At 33.7% G+C, this 23141-nt stretch overlaps 1 protein-coding gene across 1 annotated transcript in view; it reads right to left on the bottom strand.

The window, feature by feature from the left end:
• LOC150109397 (WD repeat-containing protein WRAP73-like) overlaps positions 1-23141 on the bottom strand; it is a 187339-nt gene that overhangs the window by 58607 nt on the left and 105591 nt on the right. The window contains exons 7-8 of the mRNA XM_090407895.1: positions 22430-22564; positions 11558-11635 (exon numbers count right to left, since the gene is read on the bottom strand). Coding sequence (XP_090264021.1) covers positions 11558-11635; positions 22430-22564 — 213 coding nt within the window. The remainder of the gene's footprint in view (positions 1-11557; positions 11636-22429; positions 22565-23141) is intronic.

The following is a 23141-nucleotide window of genomic DNA, read 5'->3' as shown; positions in this document are numbered from 1 at the left end:
GGGCAGTCCACTTTCACCTTCTTGTTTTGACCTATTTATGGAACACCTCAAAAATAAAATCCTATCTCAAATAATTCCCAAACCAACAATTTGGTGGAGATATGTGGATGACATCTTCATTGTATGGAACCACAACGAGGATGACCTACTTGACTTCCTCAATAAGATCAACTCCTTTCATCATTCTATTAAATTCACTCTGGAACTTGAAAGAGACAAACAACTGCCGTTCTTAGACATCTTAATTAAGAAGAAAATTAATGACCATATAAACCTATTAGTTTACAGGAAACCTACGAATACAGGTCGCTATCTACATTTCAGCTCCTCTCACCATTATTTCTCACAAATTCAGCATAATACACATATTAAAGAAAAGAGCTGTCCGCATCACAACAGATAACAAGGACCTTCAAGATGAGTTAACATTGACATCTAATAATCTGTACTTGAACGGCTACCTACGAAGACTTGTCAACAAAATCCTTTTCTCTGAACCACCACAAAGAGAGTGAGAGGATACTCAATATATCAAAACTATCGCAATTCCGTATGTGAGTGGCATCTCCAACAAGCTCACTAGTCTCCTCAAACCACACAAAATAAGAGTGACATTCAAACCTATAGAAACAATTCGTAAACTACTAAGATCTCCAAAAGATAACCATCCTTTCTATAAATATGCTGGAGTTTACAATATTCCATGCTCATGTGGTTCAAGTTACATCAGGCAGACATCAAGAAGCCTCGAAATTAGAAGGAGCACATTGGTTATGTCAAAAACAACAGACAAAACATATCAGGCCTGTCATCTCATTTTTCTATAACTAACCATGTCATTGAGTGGGATAAAGGCTGTTCCCCTTACATAGAACAAGACTACCACTCCCAAATGTTTAAAGAAGCAGCTACAGTTGCTCGCTCTGTTGATAACCTCAACAGGAACCAGGGTTTAATACTCCCAGAGAAATGGAAAACCCTAATTAGATCTCAGGAAATGAACTCCAATGCAAATTACAGAACGTTCCTTAGCAACAACTAGTTAATCATGTACACACGATACGTGTATCACTCACGTTCAATGCCATTTCAGTTTGTAACTATAATCGTTAGAATTTTACAGTTATTCATATTTGTGTAATGTTTTTTAACTTAAGTGTTTGTACCCTGAAGATGCCAACAGCTAAAGTTTGGTGAAACTAGTAGGTTTTAGTTAACACTTGATCAATTGTCCAAATAATTACTCTACAACAGTTATTTAAGTAAGACTGTTACTAGTGGAACTTTAATTTCTTCCAAAAATTCCTCTATATCTCTACATATCTGTATAGAGATATGGAGGAAAGACCTGTACATATTCTACATGTACAGCTCCTCAGATGTTTACTAGTTATCATATTCTTTTCACTTGTGCATGCTCCAGTTCACATAACATTTCTGGTTCAACTTCAGTCATGAAGTGAGGAAAGTCACCATTACATGTTATTTTCAATGTGCTTTCTTGAAAGCAGTAAAATCTCACACTTTCAGTGAACAAAGTTAAGTCTTTTTGACTTATGCATTTTAAACATAAACCAATATTAAATCGTAATTCTTATATTAGATATAGGAACTTACAATCACAACTTGTCTTCATTAAAATTTAATGCTACACATTAACATGATAACAATGCATATCTAAACAAAACAAACCATTCATTTTGTGCTTTTATCTCATAACATAAATTCACTAACAACAAAAACTAGTCATCTGAAACAGAAAACTCAAAAATACTGTGGAACATCTATGAACATATTCTGATGGTCTACGTCAGGAATAATGCCATTTTCTGTCATAATGCAATCCATATAGCTGATTAATAACAGTGCAGATAACATGCATTGTTATTCATATGCCTTTTCCAGATCTACAAAACTAAATACAGATCCTTGTTATATTCCCATGATTTCTGAACTATTTGTCTTAAAAGTGAAAATCTGATCCTGACAACCTCCATTTGGCCTGAACCTAGCTTCTTCATCTCCAAGTTTCCTCTCTAAAATTTTCTTAGTCTTTTTTTTTTTTCAAGTATGCTTGTATGTACCTTACCTGAAACATTCAGTAGGGCCATTCTCTGCAATTCTCACATTCAGTTTCATTTCTTTTTTTTATATATAAAGGAGTTACTATAACAGCTCTACTAGGCATTTTGAATTATGCAATGTTCCCACTGTTAAATTTTATATTCATATTTTATAATCTTCATATTTGAGCACTTATGGTCAAATAGCACCTTTTCAGGCTTCTTTTTTTTTTACATTTAAGACTTTCAATATGCTTTTTTCTTTTCCTTCACTGACTCTAACTTTCTGAGTTCACCATGGAATTCTGATATTCTATCCTTGTAGAACACTTCAAACATGCCTTTCTAGCTGAATGTTTTCTTTATGGTTTGCCACTGAATCTCCAAGGTCTGGTTCTTGTTTTCAAAATCTTTCATTTTTTCTTAAATAAGCATGGTTTTTTCCTCCCAGAAACTCGGGCTTTTCATCCTGAATACAGACAAAAAGGCCTTCAGAACACACACACACAATTTACAGACAAAAATAAAATACTGTTGTTGGTGATGATTAGGTAGCAGATAGTAAAGTGTTGTAGTAGGAGAATTAAGTAGTAGTGGAGAGGGTGATGTGTACTGAGTGAAGTAGAGTTAAGTGCACTCCCATGATGAGTCCTTGAATTCTCTGGAGGTGTCACGTAATAATGGTAATTGTAATAATAATGTTTGTGTATTTGAGTCTACAGTTCACCTCTGAAAACTGCTTGACTTTGATTCATTTTAAAATTTTCTTATACAACACTTCTTTTCAATGAGAAATGCACTTTTATCCTATTCAAAACTAAATGGTGATCACTTCCAATTTCAAATCCTCTGTATGTTCTTGTGTGCTGAACCAGTGTGAAAACATTGCTATCAAACAACAGCATCGTCTTATTTCTTGCATCTTCTCTCCATGTGAATTTGTGCATGTTTTTATGTTGAAACATGGTGTTAGTAATAACTAGTCCATGTGCTAGACAGAAATATAGCAGGTTCTTACCATTATTATAAGCCTTGCACTTTTTTCTCCAAAATTTCTCAAAATTTCTATGTCTGGTAATCATTTCCTACTCTGCTATTTAGATCTCCAAGGACTAACTTTTTATTTTTCTTCTGTCAATTGCCTCTCTAATTAACAAAAAAATTCCTCCACTTCTGTGGGACCACAGGGACAAATAAGTCTCATTGTCAAGATCCCCATTTTGGTATTTGTCCACATCACTAAAATTGAAGTTGCTTGCCATTCAAAGAGATTACCCTCATATTTAGTGTTGTATTTTTTTACTTAGAAAGCTTTTGCCTGTTTTTGTGTTCTTTGTTTCTGCAATGCCCATTATGTCAATCTGGTACTTATCCAATTCTTCTGCTAATTCCATTTCTTTTCCATTGATGTTGATGGCACCTATATTGAACTCTGTTGATGTTGAGTTGGGATTTGTTCCAGTAACTGACTTTTCACTGTTTGCATTGGTTTCCTAATATCTGCACGTGATTAGATCTCAACTACGTTAATTTCAACTCAGTTAATAGTGATAGATAAGGGTGAAACTGATGTACTGAAGTAAACAAACGAAAAAAAATAAAGGCATTCCTTGAGTGTTTCTAAAATTTTGTAATATTGTAAAAAGTATGTACATATTTAACTTTTTGTTAATTCATGGGATAAAAATATTTAATATTATTTACTTATTCGACAGGCAAAGCCTAACCGATAATGTCCATGCCAAGAAAGTATCCCTCTTGGTGTCAAAAAAGGAAATCAGCAGAAAAGAAAAGTAAAATCTCAAAAAGTCACAGTAGATTTGTTTTTCATGGCTACAAAATAAATCTGACAACGAAATTGCTACGACTTCAGCAGTTGCGATTCAAATTTCAACTGAAGAAGAAAACTCCAAACAAGCTACACAACTTTTCAACAAAAATGTAGAAACTGTGGGATTCATCAAAAAAGACTCATCTGATTATACAAATGTTTTGGATACAGCAAATAACGATGAAAACAATAATAATGATGGTGATCAAGTGAATATAAATGATCCAGGTTTGTGGCCAAATATTATAACTGATAAATTTAGATTATTTTGTGTTAAAACCGGACCTAAACAACATCATCAAGATGCATTCGTTAAGAATGTTGAAGGTAGATCATTTTCTACATCGTACTATTTAAAAAAATGCCAAACGGTGAAACTCAGCTTCGCAGCTGGTTAGTTTACTCAAAAGCTCAAGATTCGGTATTTTGTTTTTGTTGTGTATTATTTTCCAAAAGAAGAGGAAAAGATCAATCAACACGATTTATATATAGTTTTAATAAATGGAGAAAACTGTCATCTGTAATTCGAGATCATGAGCTTTCTGTTGGTCACTTTAATTCTTTTATTGCTTGGCAAGAATTATTAAAACGGTTTAATTCATTAATAAATTAAAGACTTAATTCTGTATGTTAGTCAAGTAAATAATTGTTTAATATCCGACATGTTTCACTGACTAATATCTGTCAGCATTTTCAGGGATACACTGATAAGCAATGGAAAGTAACAAAAACTAGGAAACTAACCGACAATTCTAAAAATTATATAAAGTTATCACTGTGCATGATACAATAAGCATGTCGCAAGTACAACGTTTTATTTGTTGAGATATTTAATGTAATTTTCATGAAAGTTCATTTCCTTTTGGTTAAATGATCTGATTAGAGTTTTCCATATATCTGGTAGGATTAGGCCTTGATTCTTATTTAAGTTACCTGTTGAACAGGTGACTGTAGCAGCTTCTTTGAACGTTCTGGAATGGTAGTTCTCTTCTATGTAGGGCATATGACTCATATCCCATTCAATATTATGGTTGGTATAGGCGAAGTGGGAAGAAAGGCATGACATATCTTGTCTGTTATTCCTTACATAGTCTATGTGTTCTTTCTTTCTTGTTTCAAAACTTCTTGATGTCTGTCCGATGTAATTGATACTGCATGAACAGGGTATCGTGTAAACAGAATTAAAAATATGAAAAAAAGAATTGTGCATCATTTGGCGCATAGATTTAAAGAGGAAATTATTGCTGCATTAGATAATGAAGTCCTTAATAAAATTAAAGACGATATAAAAGCAGCCATATATTACAGTATCCAAATGGATTGTACTCCTGATATTTCTCACAAGGAACAAGCTTCAATAATTATTAATTTTGTACACAAAAATTTAATTATAAATGAGTCATTTATAGGATTTATTTAAGTAAGCAATGTGACTGGTGAAGGACTAGCAAATTCGCTTTTAAAAAGAATAGATGAGCTTGATTTAGATATTATGAATTGTAGAGGGCAAGCATACGATAACGGTAGTAATATGAAGGGAATATATAAAGGTGTACAATCTAGAATAATTAGTTTAAACCAGGGGTCGCCAAACTTCTTTGACCGTCGACCCCCTTCAAGAGTTTCTTGATGATTTATCGACCCCCCCCTTATTTTACTATTACGTAATTATAATAGGACAAGCGAAAAAGGCGCTAATGCGAGTTTTTAGATTGTTTATTTTATAGTTAGAGTGTTTATTGTATGTATAATATAGTATATATTATTATATTACTATCACTAGTAATATCACTGGTATTACTACCAGCCCTTCTCAATTCTTCAACATAGAGAAGTTTAGTTCGTGAATGAATAACAATTGAATTATAACATGTATGTTGATGAATTTTAGAACATTAACGCTCACTTGTATGTCTATGGCAAAAATGAGACTGGGATCGAATATGTGTAAGTATAAGTAAATAAGCAACCGTGCACGTGTTGCCATCACGCTCCTGCCACGCGGGAACCACAGACATCCATTTACTGGTAAATATGTCATTTTGGCCTACTTGATTGGCCTCCGTAACTATTTTCATGACCTTGCTCCATCTTACAGGTCTTATTCATGTCAGTGTTCCTACGATTCACTCTTAATTGCTTTGTCATTCAGGATGGAGGTAATCCAAGTTAACCGAATTAAAAATTACCCATACAATAATGTCTTATATTTTTCTATCGACCCCCAATCAACCTCAAACAATGTTATATTGACCACTTTGGCGACCACTGGTTTAAATCCTCATGCAATTTATGTACCTTGTTTATCACATTCTTTTAATTTGATAATTTGTGATGCTGCTTCAGTAGTATATATTGTAAAAAATTTTTCGGAATATTGCAACGTTTATACTGCATATTTTCTGCGTCTACTAAAAGGTGGGAAATTATACAAAAGTATTTAAATATTATGCTTAAACCATTATGTGATTCATGATGGGAAGCCAAAATAGACGCAGTCAAAGCAGTGTATACACAGTTTGAACAAACTTATAATACCTTAGAAGAATTTATTGGTGCAATTAACGATAACACAGCAGTATCTGAAGCTAAAAGTCTACTAGATTCATTACAAGAAATGCCATTTATTTTAAGCTTATTGGTGTGGTTTACAATATTGTCAAAAATTAATAGTATCAACAAACTATTTCAAGCAAAAACAATTGTTCTCGACTCTGCTTTTAATTTAGTGAATAAAATTAAAAATGAAATCCAAAATTTAAAATCAAAATTTAACACATTTTTAGATGAAGCAAAAATGATAGCACAAAACTTGAATATTTCCGAAGACTTTCCTGAAAAAAGAATTCGAAAAAGAAAATGATTATTTTCCGAACTAGCAGAAGATGAAGTTTTACTAAACCTGGTAGAGGAATTGAAATGTCACTTTTTCAATGTTGAGATGGATACTGTTATTGTACAAATAGATGAGAGATTTAAAAATATACCCAATGTTATTTTTTATTTTAAATTAATCACTGATATAAAAACATTAGAAAAAAATGAACTAGAAAACCGCTCAAAGGATTTTGTAAAATATTATAGTAAAGATGCAAACGAAGACTTAATCCAGGAAATTGATTTGTTACGAGAATTGATCTTGGACCAAAAAAATGTAAATAACGCGCAAGACATATTGCAATATATATTAAATAATAGTTATAATGAACTATTTCCAAATGTGCTAACTGTATTGAAAATTTTCTTTACGTTACCAGTTAACTACTATAGCAAGTGCAGAGCGTTTTTAGCAAATTGAAATTGATAAAGAATTATCTTCGGTCAAGTATGTGGGAAGAACGCTTAAATGCACTTGCTATATTAAGCATCGAAAAGGAAATTGCCAAAAATTGTAATTTTTAGAAATGATTAATGACATAGCAAAAAAAAAAAAAAAAAAAAAAAATCGCATATTTAAATAAATATATATTAAGCAATATATGTGTTAGTAAAACTAGGCCCCTAAATAGTAAACCTATTTATTTTTTTATGTCAATCAATCAGCTAACGTCTTTTTATTCCTGTATATATAGGGAGTAAGCTAAGGAGCCTGTGTAGCTCAGTGGATGTGGTGTTTGTAACCACAGTGCTTGACTGCACGAAGGAAGACCTTGGTTTCGAATCTAGTCGACGACTAGAGGAAATTTTTCTATGCTTTTTTCGACCGGTTCTTGAGTTGGTCTCTGGCACGGGCAAGCAGGTTTTTTCTCCCGGAAACTCAGGTTATTTGTCCCATAAACTCAAGAAAATCGACCGTAGAACCCACGTTATTTCAGACATTAATTCACATTATTTCAGACAGATATGTTAGTAGAGAACTGAGGAGATGATCAATGCTCTTCTCCTCAGTTCTCTACTAACATATCTTGGCAAGACAATCAAAATTCTTTCTCTCACACTCTTCTGCTCCACTGTCTTTGCGATTCTTGTGGTACACCACTTGTAAATCCCGTGCTACCTCATTCACACTTCCTTACAAATCATTTGTTCTAACTAGCACAGTCAACTCCCATACATTTCTTCTCCTCTCCACAGTCTCAGTCACTCACCTATCATTGCTTCAGCACAAAACAGGATTATGGGCTTATTTAACACGTCCTATTTACAACATCAACTGTGTTACATAGGTTTCCAATGCTTTTGTAGTTTTATTATTATATTAATACCTCCAATAAGTAAAAGACTCATCACAGGAGACCCCCCCCCACACACACACACACTAACTTTATACACACAATACCAATCATACCTCTCTTTAACTCATTCACAACTACTTCTCACAATCCTTTCCAAGCATTCACCACTCTCCAAGAAAAAAATCTAGTCAGCATACCTTTACTTAACCTCACCTTTAGACAACTTCCAGGAGTGATCCTAGTTCTCTCCTTTCTCCCTATTTGTCCTTTGAACTATTTTACCACCTCTTGCAATATCATTATTATTATTATTAAGAGAGACCCTCAGGAACTCACTGATGGAACCCATACTATCTGTACCAGCTGTCATACCTGTTCTTGAATTCATTCACACTACTTGTGCGCACGCGCACACACACACACACCACATCCAATGGCAATCCATTCCAATCACACACCACTCTGAGATAAAAAAACAGCCCTCACACCCTTCTTGACAGCATTCATTCTCAACTTCCAAGGATGCCCTTGCATTCTTTCCCTACCCTCCATAAAATGAAAATTTTCTATCCTGTAATTTCCACCATATCATCCCTTCTTTCTCCTGTTTGCAAGTGTCTATAGTTAACGGATTGGTTTCCCACGATCCAGATATCATTTTTAACACTCTCCTTTATACTTTCTCCACTGTATCAGATTCAACACAGAAACCACAGGAGCAAACCTGTGCACAATAGTCCAAGTGAGGTCTTATCAAGGCCTTGTAAACAGGCAAAATGAGATCCTTATCTCCTTGTCGAGGATCATTTCGAGCATTGCAATTATCCTCTGAGTTATACTGCAATCTTTGCTTTATATGGCCCTTGAACTTTATTAAGTTCAAGGGCCATAGAGCTACTAAAAGTTTAAGATCTCTAGTCTAATCATTTTCTTCTAGCATAATTCCACCAATATCATACGATACTGGATATCTAATCACACCAAAGTGCATGGCTTTACATTTGCTAACATTGAACTGAGAGCCATTTTCATATGCCAATTCCAGCCTATTCAAATCGTTCTGCAAGTACTACATATCAGCAGCAATCTTGATGCCCCACCTATCTTTGCATTATCAGAAAATAACTGTATGTTGCATATCAAATCCTTCCCAATGTCGTTAATGTACAGACTGAATAACAATGGACTAAGGGATTAATTCTTGTGGTACATCACTGGTTACCTTAAATCTTGCAGACTTGCATCCCCACATATCACTTTTTGATATCTGCCAATCAGCCATCCTCTTATCCATGCCAATAATTTGCAATCCAATCCCATATTCTCTAATTTATACAAGTCTCTCATGCTGTATATTGTCTAAAGCCTCAGCAAAATTCAAAAGTATCATGGTGTATACTGCACCATCCCTCTTGTCTAACTCAACAGTATCATTATTATAGAATGTGAACAAGTTGCTCAAACATGAACTTTCCTTAGCAACCATACAGTTCATTGCAAAGTATAGTTTTTCTGTCAATTCATTTCCGAATGAGAGCCCTAATCAAGTTTTCCAAAATCTTCATCATTCCAGAGACTAATAGTTCGATAGCTGGATACATCAGTATTTGCACCATCACCACTCCCTCTTATATAATGGGGTAATCATGCATTCCCTGTTCTGAGACACAAATTATATAGTGTGGTCAAAGTAATAGTCACTTCAGCTGAACACTCTTAACATCCATGCTGATATCCCATCAATCAATACTGCAGAATTTTTATTCAGTTTGTGCAACTGCTCTAGTACTGTCTCCTCATACAGTGAGCTCAATGTTGCATACACCAGGTTGACAACTTTTAGCAAAATGACCTCTGATAAGTTCAACAATATCTACTACATACCATCTGCATTCAATAGAGTTATTCATTCATATTCATTCTTTCTTTTACTTACGACATAATAGAATTCTTTTGAATTGTCTTTAGCTTGTAGAGGCAGTTCCTTTTCATACTCAGATTTAGCTTGCTGTAAAAAGTTGTGACTCTTCTGGCCTGCTGCTTATCATTTTCATAACTGACATCATCATCATTGCACACAGAGTATTCCTTCCACATCATCTTTTCTTATGAATTTCTCACTTAATTAGATTACACATCCATTTCATACCTACCCTACTTATTCTTCTAACTCTACGGACACATTCTGATATTGCATCATTTAAGTATTTTTTAAACACTTTTCATGCAATGTCGACATCCTTGCCATCCAACAACAGATACTCTGGTGCAGAAGCCATGTCCCTGAAATTTTAACTCTGTCCACCATTACCCTCAAATTCTTAAACTTCAATTTCCTGCAATCCACTACCATCCTTGTGATACACAGTAAGTAATCTTTTCATCCATTAAGTGCATCTTTTGCCCATAAGGCCAATTTATTTAAATCATCATGCAGGATATCAACTATTGTCCTTTCTAGTTTTGCATCATCAGCAAACAACTGAATATCCATCTCCCCTCCCCCTTAAACCATTTCCTATATCATTACTATACAAATTAAAGAAACTAAATGATTAAAAATTTTATTAGAGGCAATGCTAATTTTCTTGTGCATTCTTGTAGCCCACAGAAGAACATGGCATCCAGTCCTAATGCAGTATTCACACTGATATTTTTCAATATGGTGAACACCTCCAGTTCATCTACCTTAATTCTCACATCAACAAATGCAAGATCTGTAATTACTTCTATTATTTTTCTCCCACTAAGCATTGATTAAAATTATCCTTCCATAATCATTCTTCCTCTTACTAAATAGTGAAAAACTCTTTTGGATTTACTTTGGCAGTTCTTGGCTAATTTTTGATTATTATTTTCTTCAAGATAGAGATCACCCTACTGTTCAAAAGAGATCTGAAGTGGCTTGAAAAATGTCCATTTTTGTTCTCAACAGGACTTCAGATTATCTAAATCTGAAGTCCAGTCCGTTCATGCACTAATTGGCTATAAATTTACAACCATTGTGGGTGGGTTGGAATGTCAAAAAAAGAAAGACCAGAAAATAAATATTTAAAGTTAGTATTACTTCCAAAAATACTTCTCTGATATATCAAAATGATGTGGAACCATCATCACATTTTTCTTTATGAAATTTCTGCTACAATAAGCTAAGGAAAACCCAAATTCAAATTCCACATATGATTGTGAGTTAATCAATTTCATATGGAGATAACAGGGTTTTTTCCCCCTCCAAGAACTGTTTCCTCACCTCCCCCAAGAAACAGACAAAGCAAACCACACACACAAACACAACTGGCAGATATAATGGAATACATACTGCTGCGGCACTTTTGGAAATTCTTATTTGCTGTGAAAAAAAAAAAAAAAATGAAAAAAAAAAAAAAAGAGAACACTGCATTATACATAAGAAAAGTACCTTTAAGAAAACTGAAATACAATCACAATATGAAAAAGAAAATAAAAAATATATGCATGCCATTACATACCATATCATTAGTGGTTATACTGACAGGATGGCCATATTCTATAACAGCTTTCCAGGTAATATGATTTAAAATTCGTACCTGTAAATATGACTATATCAAACACAACACATCACAGAGCCAAAAGATTCAGCTTTTAAAAAAGTGAATAGTAATAATAACGGGGGGGGGGGGGGGGGAGTAATAATAAGAAATGACACACACACAGAGAGAGACAAAAGTCAAACCATTTATTGTCCTTTGAATGAATACTATCATTAACTTCTTAAAGGAATACTCTATAACTCAAAGTATCAGAGTTAAAATTAGCTTTGCATATTTTCTTTGTCATTTTTCAGGTTCTATACTACTGTTTCATGATTTGTTTATATATATCCTTCTTTATAACAAAAGATATAGTAACCAATGGGTGGCCACTGTGGATTTATGAACATCGTGTTTGTAATGACATTGATAGTCGTTTAGTTTCAAAAATAAATAAATAAATAATATATATATATATATATATATATACACATATATATATATATATAACTTCTCACATATAGTGTATATATAAGCAAAACAATGCATTAAGGCAATGGCAAAAACCTTGAAGATATCAGATTTCCATGGTGTTAAAACACTCACTGTGGGAGGTCTTACTGTAAAATACATAGCTCAAGAAACTATGCTTTAAGGGCATAGTTTGATAGTTTAAACTCATCTACTATTTCTACAATATTTCACTATTAACTGTTTCACTCTTTATACAAAAAAAAAAAAAAAAAAAAACTCTTTCTTGCTCACACCTTTCTTATAGCTTCTTGTTCTATCTGTTTTCTGTCCACCACCACCTCTGTTCTATGAAAAAATAAATAAATAAATAAAAATAATAATAATAATAATAATCCTTACCAACTTATGTCTTAATCATATCTTCCCCTTCCTCTTTCTAATACATATAGGCTCTGCACATTTTCTCCTTTTATTTTTCATACCTAACATTCCAGAGACTGGGAAAACTTACTTAGTAAACTGTCCATGACCCATTCCAATGCATTCTCATCTTGAAAAACCAAGCAAGTAAATTTGCACACAGTAATCCACGTATAGCTTCATCAAGGCCTTAGCCTCCATAACAAGGGAACCATAACTCCTGTGGTTCAGGTATATGCTTTATAATGGAATAACACTGGTACATGGTGATGAATACCTCCATATTTTAACATTTCTGGTCAACTACTCCAGCTGCCTTTCTACATTTAAAGTTTCTGATGGCGTTTTCTAAATCAACTATTGATATGTGCTCATGTTTGCATTCCTCTTGAAAATTTTCTACCACTATAACTCCAAACATGGAATATCCCATCTTTAACGCCATCTTAAACTTTGATTCCTTTTACAACATACAATTAAAGATGCCAAGAAATTATATTCTTTATTCAAGGCAAACAAAGTTTGTGCATGAAGTATCTTCACAAGTAGGCTACTTATAAAAAGAAGCTAATAACCACATTAATTGCCTTAAATTCCTTTCAATAATGGACTGATGCCTAAGAGCATGCAAGCAAAAATTTTACAATTAAGTTTTATTAAGTTTTTATATGAGTTTTCACCCATTTTTTTATAGTTCTTATTATAACTACTTTAGAATCCCACAATGAAAAGCATACATCCTTTCAGGTGTGTATAATGCTGTTCATTATGGCTATAAGCCAGAACCAGAAGAGTTACCAAGGTTGAAGTAATGTAAAATTCATATTTCTCATATACAAGTAATGAAAATGTGAAAATTAAAATTAACATCTTATTGTTAAAATACTCTGGATTAGATATGGTTTTTATAAATTTTTTCACTTGGTTATAAATTAAATTAAAGATGTCAAGAAATCATATTCTTAGTTTATCCTTTAACCAAAGGAGAAAAATGGGAATGACGAGAGAACAGCAAATGTAAATACCAGAGGCAGTTTCACTCGAAGTTTTTCTTTTTGTCGCGGAGATCAACCGAAGCCAGTAGCCGCAGAGTTTGCACGTGAATGCTTTTAATGTTGACCCCACACACATGAAAGGTCGCAAGACTTAAAAAACTACAGTTTCGTGTGGGGGAAAGTGACTGAGGAGAAAAATGTTACCTGTTGATATGTTTCATGAAGAGTGGGAGGTTGTACTCAGTGAGAAAAATAGTATGGAGAAGATTGTTACAAAGAATACAGGTGGATAGAATGATGGAAGATAGAATGGTGAGATCATGTTCCTCCATGGCTGAATCAATAATGAGAAGTTAGGTATGTGTGTGTTTGAAGTATCTTCACAAATAGATATCTCAGTGAGTGACCCTAAAGGATCACTGCTAAACTCATCACTCCTGACCTGAATCACTCCAGGACAGGAAACTCAGTGGTGGCTCCACTCAGTGACAGGCAAAAACCAGCCATGATGCAGAAGCTCTCTACTTCCCTGGAAGCAAGCTACCATCAGTGGGAGCCAGAACAGGAAGAGATAACAAGGTTGAAGTAAATATGTATAAATGTAAAGATGTAAAAATGCATAGAAGTAAAGATGTTGAAGTTAAAGATGTATAGAAATTATATTCTTGTTTAATCCTTTATCCAAGTGTAAGCAAAAAGTTTGCATGTGAAGTATGTTCATAACTTTCTTTTACAGCACTCTTTCCCCTATTTGCAAGCTTTTTCAACAGGCCGCAAAACATTTTGCCACTTCTTCATATTATCTTCCATAGTCTTGCCATGACTTTTATTTAGCTACTTTTACACATAATTTAGCTTTCTTATATTTTTTCTGTATTCTTTTCGAGCACTTGCTGACTTATTTCTAGTAACTTTCAGTGTGCTTTCTTCTTTACCATGGTGGTCTTATTTTTCTATCCTTTCAGATGACTTAATCATGTGCCTCCATGGCTGAATCAATAATCTTTCTTCCAAGTTCACTGCAAGGACTCCAAAGTTTAGTTCTTGTTTTTGAAATGTTTAATTATTTCCTAAAAAATGTTTGTAGAGTAGATTCTTCTAATTTTATAGGAAATGACAATGTAAACTAAATTATTAATTATAAAAACTTTAATTAATAACTACCTATATTTTGGCAATGCCAACTTCAGAGATCACAAAATAATGATATGTGCATGCAGACATTCACATTAAGCAAATGAGGCTGAAGAAAGGCAACTGAAATCAGTCCTAGAATCCTAAAAGGTGTCCCATTGCAGGCTAAATTGGGTTGTCTTGGCAGTTGGGCTGACAATCTTAGAATGCATACTTCCCAAATTTGGGGAGTCTCATGAATAGTCAATAAGGCTGTTTCTCTCAATAAGAAGAGAAGCCACAGGAAATGTGTCTTCTCTCCACGTGAAGTTGACATCTTTATGTTGGAACATTGTGTTAGTAATGACCAGTCCATATTTTGAGCAGATACTTATCTTTATTATTAGACTTACCTTTTTCTCAAAATTTTTCTAGAACAATTCTATATACCTGGTAGGATTAATTTCCTACTCTGCTTAATTTAAAGATACCAAAAGCTTTACACTTGTTTAATTCTTTACTGAAGTGTAAGCAAACAAAGTTTGCGAGTGAAGTATCTTCATGACAAGGCACTTGGATATAGACTCTAATGACGCCTCAATATCCCATAATGCAAGGCACACATCCTTTTGGGTGTGTGTGTATGTGCAATGGTATGCATCATGGGAAGGGCCACTACCTAGAAGAGATACCAAAGGTGAGATAACGCAGTAGTCATATTTCCCATATACAAGTGATGGTTACCCAATTTCAAATCTTCTGCATGCTCTTGCATCTTTGTGCACTCTTGTGAAAAGGTATAACACCTTATTACTAAAATATTCTGGATTAGAGCAAGCTGTTGAAAGTTTTTTCACTTGGTTATAAATTAAATTAAAGATATCAAAAAATTATATTCTTGTTTAATCCTTTATCCAGGTGTAAGCAAATAAAGTTTGAGTGTGAAATATCTTCACCACTAGGCTACTTGTATACAAAGGCTAATGACTTCTTATAAATTGCCTTAGTATTCCATAATGCAAAGCACACATCCTTTAGGGTGTATATAATATTATGCATTATGGGAAGGGCTGCTACACAGACCAGTTTCAACCTTTGTGGACTCATCAGCAGGAGCTAGATCCAGAATAGAACTTCCCATATTGCAAAGCATTATACACACCCAAAAGGATGTGTGCTTTGAATCATATAAGGAACTAAGACAATTAATGAGAAGTCATTAGCCTCTATATACAACCAACCTAGTTGTGAAGATATTTCATGCACAAACTTTGCTTACTTGTGCTTGGATAAAGGATTAAACAATAATGTAATTTTTTGGCATCTTTAATTTAATGTATAACCAAGTGAAAAAACTTTCAATTCCTACTCTGTTGTTTAGGTCTACAACAAGGATTTTTTTTTTTTCATTTTCTTTATGTCAGCTTCAAGCTCTAATGACTCAAAACATTCTACTTCTTTCTCCTTAGGAAAACAATTGTGAGACAATAGACATAAATAAGTTTAAATGTCCACTTTGAAATTTGTACACATAATGCTACCTGAAATTGCCTTGCAATCAGGGATTTATTTTGATGTTTGGCTTTGAGGCTATTGCTACCTTTCCTTGGTTGTTACAATCCAAATATAACATCCTGTACTTATTATTTAATAAAATCTCACCTGCTTATGCATTTTCTGTTTCAATAATGCCAATTATGTCCACATTGTACTTTTCTATTTCTTCTGCAAGTTTGATTTCCTTTTCATTAATACTCTTTATGTTGATGGTTCCTGTCTTTAATTCCCATGACATTGAGTCGGTTCTTCTCTTAGATGTTGAGTTGGAGTTTGTTCTAGTAGCTGACTTTTGGCTGTTCACCCTGGTTCCCTGACGAAGACAGTGTGTGTGTATGTGGGGGGGGGGGGGGTTAACTGGGCTATGATCTAGCCAGCATGAAATCTATGTTGTACCATCATATGTCTTTGATGTGTGTTCATACCCAGTGGATACCTAATAAGTGCACCATGTGAAGATGGAAACTAGACATTAGGTCAGAAGCCCCAGTGAGTTCTCTGCATTCCTTAAAGGAGGTCTCCTCCCAGTTATTTGGGTTTGATCCTTAAGCAACCCTGTTTTAACAATCAAGAAATGTAAATGAAGTTTTGGAGAATATCATCATAACTTAACATCAGTATTCTAATTGTAGATTAAATCTGAAATTTTGACAAGATGCTCAAAGGATAAAATTAGCACTCAGTGGCTGAGTAATGCTATCAGTTATCATCTAGAGCAGTGGTTCTCAATCTTTTTTTCACTTACATACCCCTCGGCTGTCCATTTCCATAAATTGTATCCTTCATATTAGCAAAATGTTTATAATTAACATAGCTGATGTTATTTCAAATTTATATGTTGTAACTGTAAATAAATAACCCAAACTTTAAATATATTATTTCAAAACTATGTTTTGAAATAATATTTATGAAACACACAACAAATGTTCAATGTGATCCTTGAGCTTGTTTTGAGACACATAGTTTTTTGAAATCAGGTTCAACTGATGTAAGATACAGTCTTAAATCTGGAATTGCATTCAGCTTACTAGTTTTTTTTTAAACAAAGGTATAAGAAGAAAAAGCCCTCTCCACCAGCTCCATATTTGTAAATGGCAACAGAAACTTAAGAACCTTGTCAGAAAGCTGTTCATATTCTCTGCTTATGTCTGTCCAAAAGTTAATAAGGGATTTTTCTTCGAATTCAGCATTTAAAGTAGTATCAGTTAAAAGTTCGATCAACTTCTCTTTTTTCCTTGATTAATCTGGCAGCTCGGAAATATTCTTCTTCAAAGGAATATTTCCGAGTTGCAATCCAGTTGTTCTCTTCTACAGGTTTTAAGAAATACTCCTCAAGAGATAATTTTAGCCATTTCAAGTATTCAGTTATTTTCTTGCTCATTTCCTGGGAGAGTTGTAGCCTGTTCTCAGATAGGAAATTGTGTAAAGTTGCAAATACCTCAGGTTAGCCTTTATCAATACATGATTTTAGATTTCCAAAAATCTAATTTTTTACTCAATGATTCAATTTGTCTGAAACTTAGAAAATCATTATTGAACTATTCTGAAGTGCGAATTTTAGACTGTTTATTTGTAGAAAAATATCGAATAAGTATGGAAGAGCCTAAAGCCAATCAGTCATATAATTTGGAAGCAAGTTGGAAAGGATAGTCTTTAAAAAAAAAAACCTGGACTTCATGTCTACATTTGAACAGCTGGGTAAGGACTTTACCATGAGAGAGAGCCACCTTACTTCTGTATAAAAGAGCAGGGTAAGATGATGACTGATCTCTTCACAGTGCTTTAAAAATCCAAGAGTTTATGGACTTTGACTATATAAAATTAACCAGTTTAACAGCTTCATCAAGAATGACTTGGGGAGCTACCTTCATGACATGACTGTAAAGGACAGAGTAAAAGCCTGACATAGACTTGCCCCATCAGTGCATAGCCCGCAACAATTACGCCAATTAATGTCTTTTTTTTTGAAATAATAATCAATATCATTAAACATATCCTCACCTCTTGTACGCTCTGACAGAGGGATGACAAAGCAAAAGGTTTTCTTCAATTTCATTGCCTTTCAAATACCTTGCAATAACAAGCAAAACAGTGAAATAAGCAACACCTGTGCTTTCATCAACTTGAATAGCAAAGAATTTACTATTTTTAATTCTAATACTGTCGCCTCAACATCGTCAACATATTGAATTCTTCGAGATGTTGTATTGTTCGAAAGAAGGATAGTGTTCATTTTCTTCACTTGTTCTACTCCAAGCATACACGGAATGGCATCTTAACACAAGTAGAAATTAAATTCTTAGCTACGGATGATTCTTACCACATCTAGCAATACAATAACTAATATGATATGTGCCTAATATGTGCCTTCTCACTGTTTTGCACTAAAGTGTTAGATGTGTCCTGAGAAATTCTTGGTGATTGGTCACTATTTACATTATGTTTCACTTTTTTCAATGTGCCAGTTTTCAACCACTGATCCATATCTGATAATAAATGAAATGAAAAATTAATTTAAAACTTAAAACAATGACAAAGAGAAGAGACATAGAGAAGACCCAGAAGAACTCACCCATTTAACACTGAAGTGCCCACTTATATATATATATATATATATATATATATATATATATATACACACACCTGCTCCACCACTCGTCATAACACTCAATTAATTTCACAACTTTTGTGAAATTAATTGAGTGTTATGGGCACAAACAACTGTTGATGTTTGTGCCTTTTTCCAGGACCATTATTCAATTTTTTTTTATTTATTTATTTTTTTTCCATGTATCCCTAAATGTCCTGGTTCATGCTCCTGGGGGTATGTGTACCCCAGGTTGGGAATTGCTGATCTAGAGGATGCAATAGCATAGGTATTTGTAAAGCTTTTTCAGCTTTGGAAATTTATCAGCATCCAAAAGACAATTAGGTATATAATTCCATGCTTACTAGAGGCCTGAAGTAGCATAAAAATTATATATTACATAAAAATTACAGTTGCTGGCATCTGGGTTCATCTAATTCTTGCTTGCCTGAAGTGCTGCTGTTGTACTAGATATATTTAAATTTCCATGCACAGAACACACAAATAAAAATAAAGTACATTTTTTTTTAATTCAACAACTGTTAGAAATATTCAAGAATAAGAGAGAAACAATTTCAAGATAAAAAAAAAATGTTGTAATCTACAAAATTGAGTTATTATTATTATGTGACACCTCCAAGGAGTCCAAAGACTCATTGAGGGAGAGTGTGCCAACAGTATCAAATCCCTTCCAACTACTAACCACGCTCAAACTTGCTTAACTTTTTGCATGAGCCATTAGTAGCAGAGGCTCTACCAATCGACCAACCTTTGCTGGCGTTACAGCATTATCAAAGACAAACATATCTGAAAATATTTTCAGCATCTATTTACTTGATTTTCCTCTTTGTGCTCATGACACATAAGACTGTTGTTTCTTCCAGATACCTCTATGTTGTGCCACTAATTCAGCTTCTCTACAGCTCTTTCTTTCACTTTCTGTCATTCTCTGCCAAGTTAATTTACATTTCCCTTCTCCTTTTCCTTCTAGAGCAATGTCAAAGCTACTCTTGGGATTTCTCTGCTGTCCAATCCACTTCCATCTTTTTATTTCACTGGTGATATTTTTTTTTGCTCAGTCAGTATTACACATATATTTTTAATATATGTGTAATACTGTATGCAGAAATTTTGTTTGAAACTTTAATTTAGCCTCTGGTTTTTAAGTCAGTTTTCATGTCTCTGATACATATAATAATACAGCCTTAGCATTGCTATTGAAGATCTTTAATTTTGGTTTTATTATGTCCTAAGAAACAGTTGAGGAATGGGGGGACCCCACATGAATAAATAAATTTTGGTTTTATTATGATATTTGGATGATTTCCATGTATTAATACATTTTCTGAAAGCAGTATTTGCTTTTGTCAATCTTTGCATCATATCCCTGTCAGTTCCACCTTAATTATCTACATTTGCACCCAAGTACATAAAATTGTTAACTTTTTCTACTGCATGTTGATCAATTTTAATTTCTTTGTGACATCTGCTGTTCAATTTAAGAACTTTTGTTTCAATCATTTATTTTAAGACCAACCTTTTCAGCTGTTTTATACAATGCTTTCAATTTTGCTTGTATATCAGTGTATTTTGATAATATGAAGACTATCATTTGCATAATTTAGATCTTCCACCTGTGACATATGATTCAATTCAATTCCTCTTCTTATACATGTAACTTTTATTACCAGCCAATCAATGACTATGTTAAACAGTAAATCCAGACATAACACAACTATCTCACACACCAGTCCTTATCTCAAATCATTCTGATATTGCATGCTGCACAATAACATAACTTTTACTTCTTTTATACATTTCTTTAATTATTCTCACATATTTGTCTGAGATTCTATAGCTTCTAATAATTAATCATAATGCTTCACTATCAATACTGTGAAATCCTAAATCTTATAGCAAAATCTATACTATTTAGGTATGCTTTGACATTTTCATGCCTTAATATCTTTTCTATTTCACTTTAATTTTATTTATCACTATTTTACTGAAAATTTTTGCAAATACTGACAGACTAATTCCTCTCCAATTTTCACATGTAGTCCATTTCAAACTTCTTTATATTTGCATGTGAAACTTTAAATACAGCCAACTTCCAGTAGAGTAAACACTACTATGGTGAACCATAACAAATTACCAAAACTCCTGTTCAAAACCTCAGAGCATCAATATTATTCTAAAAGGAATTCATCATGACCAACTGTTTCTTTTTCCCTATAAGCACACTATACACTAAGAGCTAAATGTATATGAAAGTTAATTAAGTCCTTTTATATGTGAATATAATGAGTGAGAATATTTTAAATACACCTGGTAATCAACGAGCCTGTGTAGCTCAGTTGATGTGGCATTTGCACACCACGACGCTTGGCCGCACGAAGGAAGACTTGGTTTCGAGTCTAGTCGGTGACTAGAGGAAATTTTTCTAAGCCTTTTTTCGACCAGTTCCCGAGTTAGTCGATCTCTGGCACGGGCAAGCAGGTTTTTCCTCCCGGAAACTCGGGTTTTTCGTCCTGTAAACTCAAGAAAATCGACCGTAGAACCCACATTATTTTTCAGACATTAAATATATTGTGTTAGGGTAAGGGACCACGAGATGGCAGCTCATTTGAGCCATCTCTCTCTTCACTGTGTACCGCTTAATTAGTGATAGCCTTGGGCCATCTATCTCTGATTGGTACCAGTGGAGAATGAACTGCCCACTCAGTCTCCAAAGGTTAGATAGGGCTAAATGGCCTCGCCTACTCCCCGTATACGGGAATAAAAAGGCGTTAGCTGATTTTTTTTTTCTGGTAATCGACTTACGACCTATGCGACTTATGACCATAAAAAAATAAAATTAATGAATAAATTAATAATAAATCAGGCAGCTGCACGTATGATAACTATGGGATACGATAGTTATCGTATAATAACCTGCGTACGATAACTATCTCTCACATACACTCAGTCGCTTTCAAGCATTTGTTGTGTGTGGTGTATTAATTAAAATTCTACTGAAATACTACCCATAAAATGTCTAGTAAAAGGAAAATGCCTTCATCTACAGATACGCCAGCTAAGAAGTCAAGGAAAACTATTGATTTAGAGTGTAAAATGAAAGTTATCCAGAAGTATGAAGGCGGAAAGAAAGTGAATATGATAGCACGTGACTTCAAGTTACCACATTCCATGGTATTGATGATACTTAAGGACAAAGAAAGAATTCGGGAAGCTGTGAAAGGTTCCACACCTATGAAGTCTACAATTTTAACCAAACAATGACAGGAAACCATCCCTGAAATGGAGAAATTGTTGTTTGTGTGGACCTCAACCCAAGAGCATGACCCTGACGATCCACAACCCAGCACAAGCAAAGATTAAAAATTGATTTTGTAAATTTCATTTGTATTAATTTTTACATTAATTTTAGATTGTATTTTGCGTTTACAGTACAGTATGTACAGTATTATTTTTCACAATATGTACAATATACATAATTATAAATTTAAAAGATAAAAATAAATTATAAAGATGATAAAAAGATTAGAAAGATTAAAGAATACTGTTAATAAATATATGGCTGACATATGACCAGATCGACTTACGACCTGTCAGCCAGAACGGAAGTCAGTTGTAAGTCGACAACCAAGTGTACTGCTGCTGCTATAAGAATAGTATAACTTGAATAACTTTATTATCTTTTACCTTTTGATCATAACTCCCAATAGCAAGAAACTGTCCTGTTGAAGACCAAGAAACTGATTTTATTCCTAAAGATCCCAAATAAGCAGAATATGATCCTAAACATCTCTCATCCACTGAATAGATTACAATCCTATACTAAGAAAGAAAAAAACACACGATTATAATAATATTAGAACAAAAAAGAAATAACTTTGGCACAAACTATAAAATTGTAATATCTCAATTTATGTGAGTGATGTGTTTGTGGGAGATTTTTTCTCATCTGCAAAATTACTGTAATTTTGAAGTAAAGAGTGGTGTAGAAATGCAGAGTAGAGGCATGCAGTGTGGAAATGAAAGCTTGTGAACATCCAACCCAGTCTAATGTTCATGAGGTCTTGACAATGCTCTTGCCACAAAACTGTACTCTGAGGACAAGATTATTTGCAAGCTAACTGGAAAACCTTCTGATCTGTTATCATTAGGATGGATACCACTTATTATCTAGCAGAAAATCAACCTGCCAAACCACTTCTGTATTCTCAAACTTGAGCTGTTTTAGGTCCTTACCATGTTTGGGCATGCAAGAAGGGTGTCACTTGCACTGCACGAGAGAGAGAATTGCTATTTTAATGCCATCAACTATTCTGAACAAATTTCCTTTTTAAATTTATTTTCTTTAAATCTTTTATCTAATTTAACTTTCATAAAAGTCAAGCCACCCACTCAGAGA

Source organism: Typopeltis vanoorti, chromosome 2 (genome assembly GCF_054136105.1).
Source record: "Typopeltis vanoorti isolate ZY-2024b chromosome 2, IOZ_Tvanoo_1.0, whole genome shotgun sequence".
Classification (NCBI taxonomy): Eukaryota; Metazoa; Arthropoda; class Arachnida; order Uropygi; family Thelyphonidae; genus Typopeltis; species Typopeltis vanoorti.
This window is presented reverse-complemented; position numbering and strand designations above follow the sequence as displayed.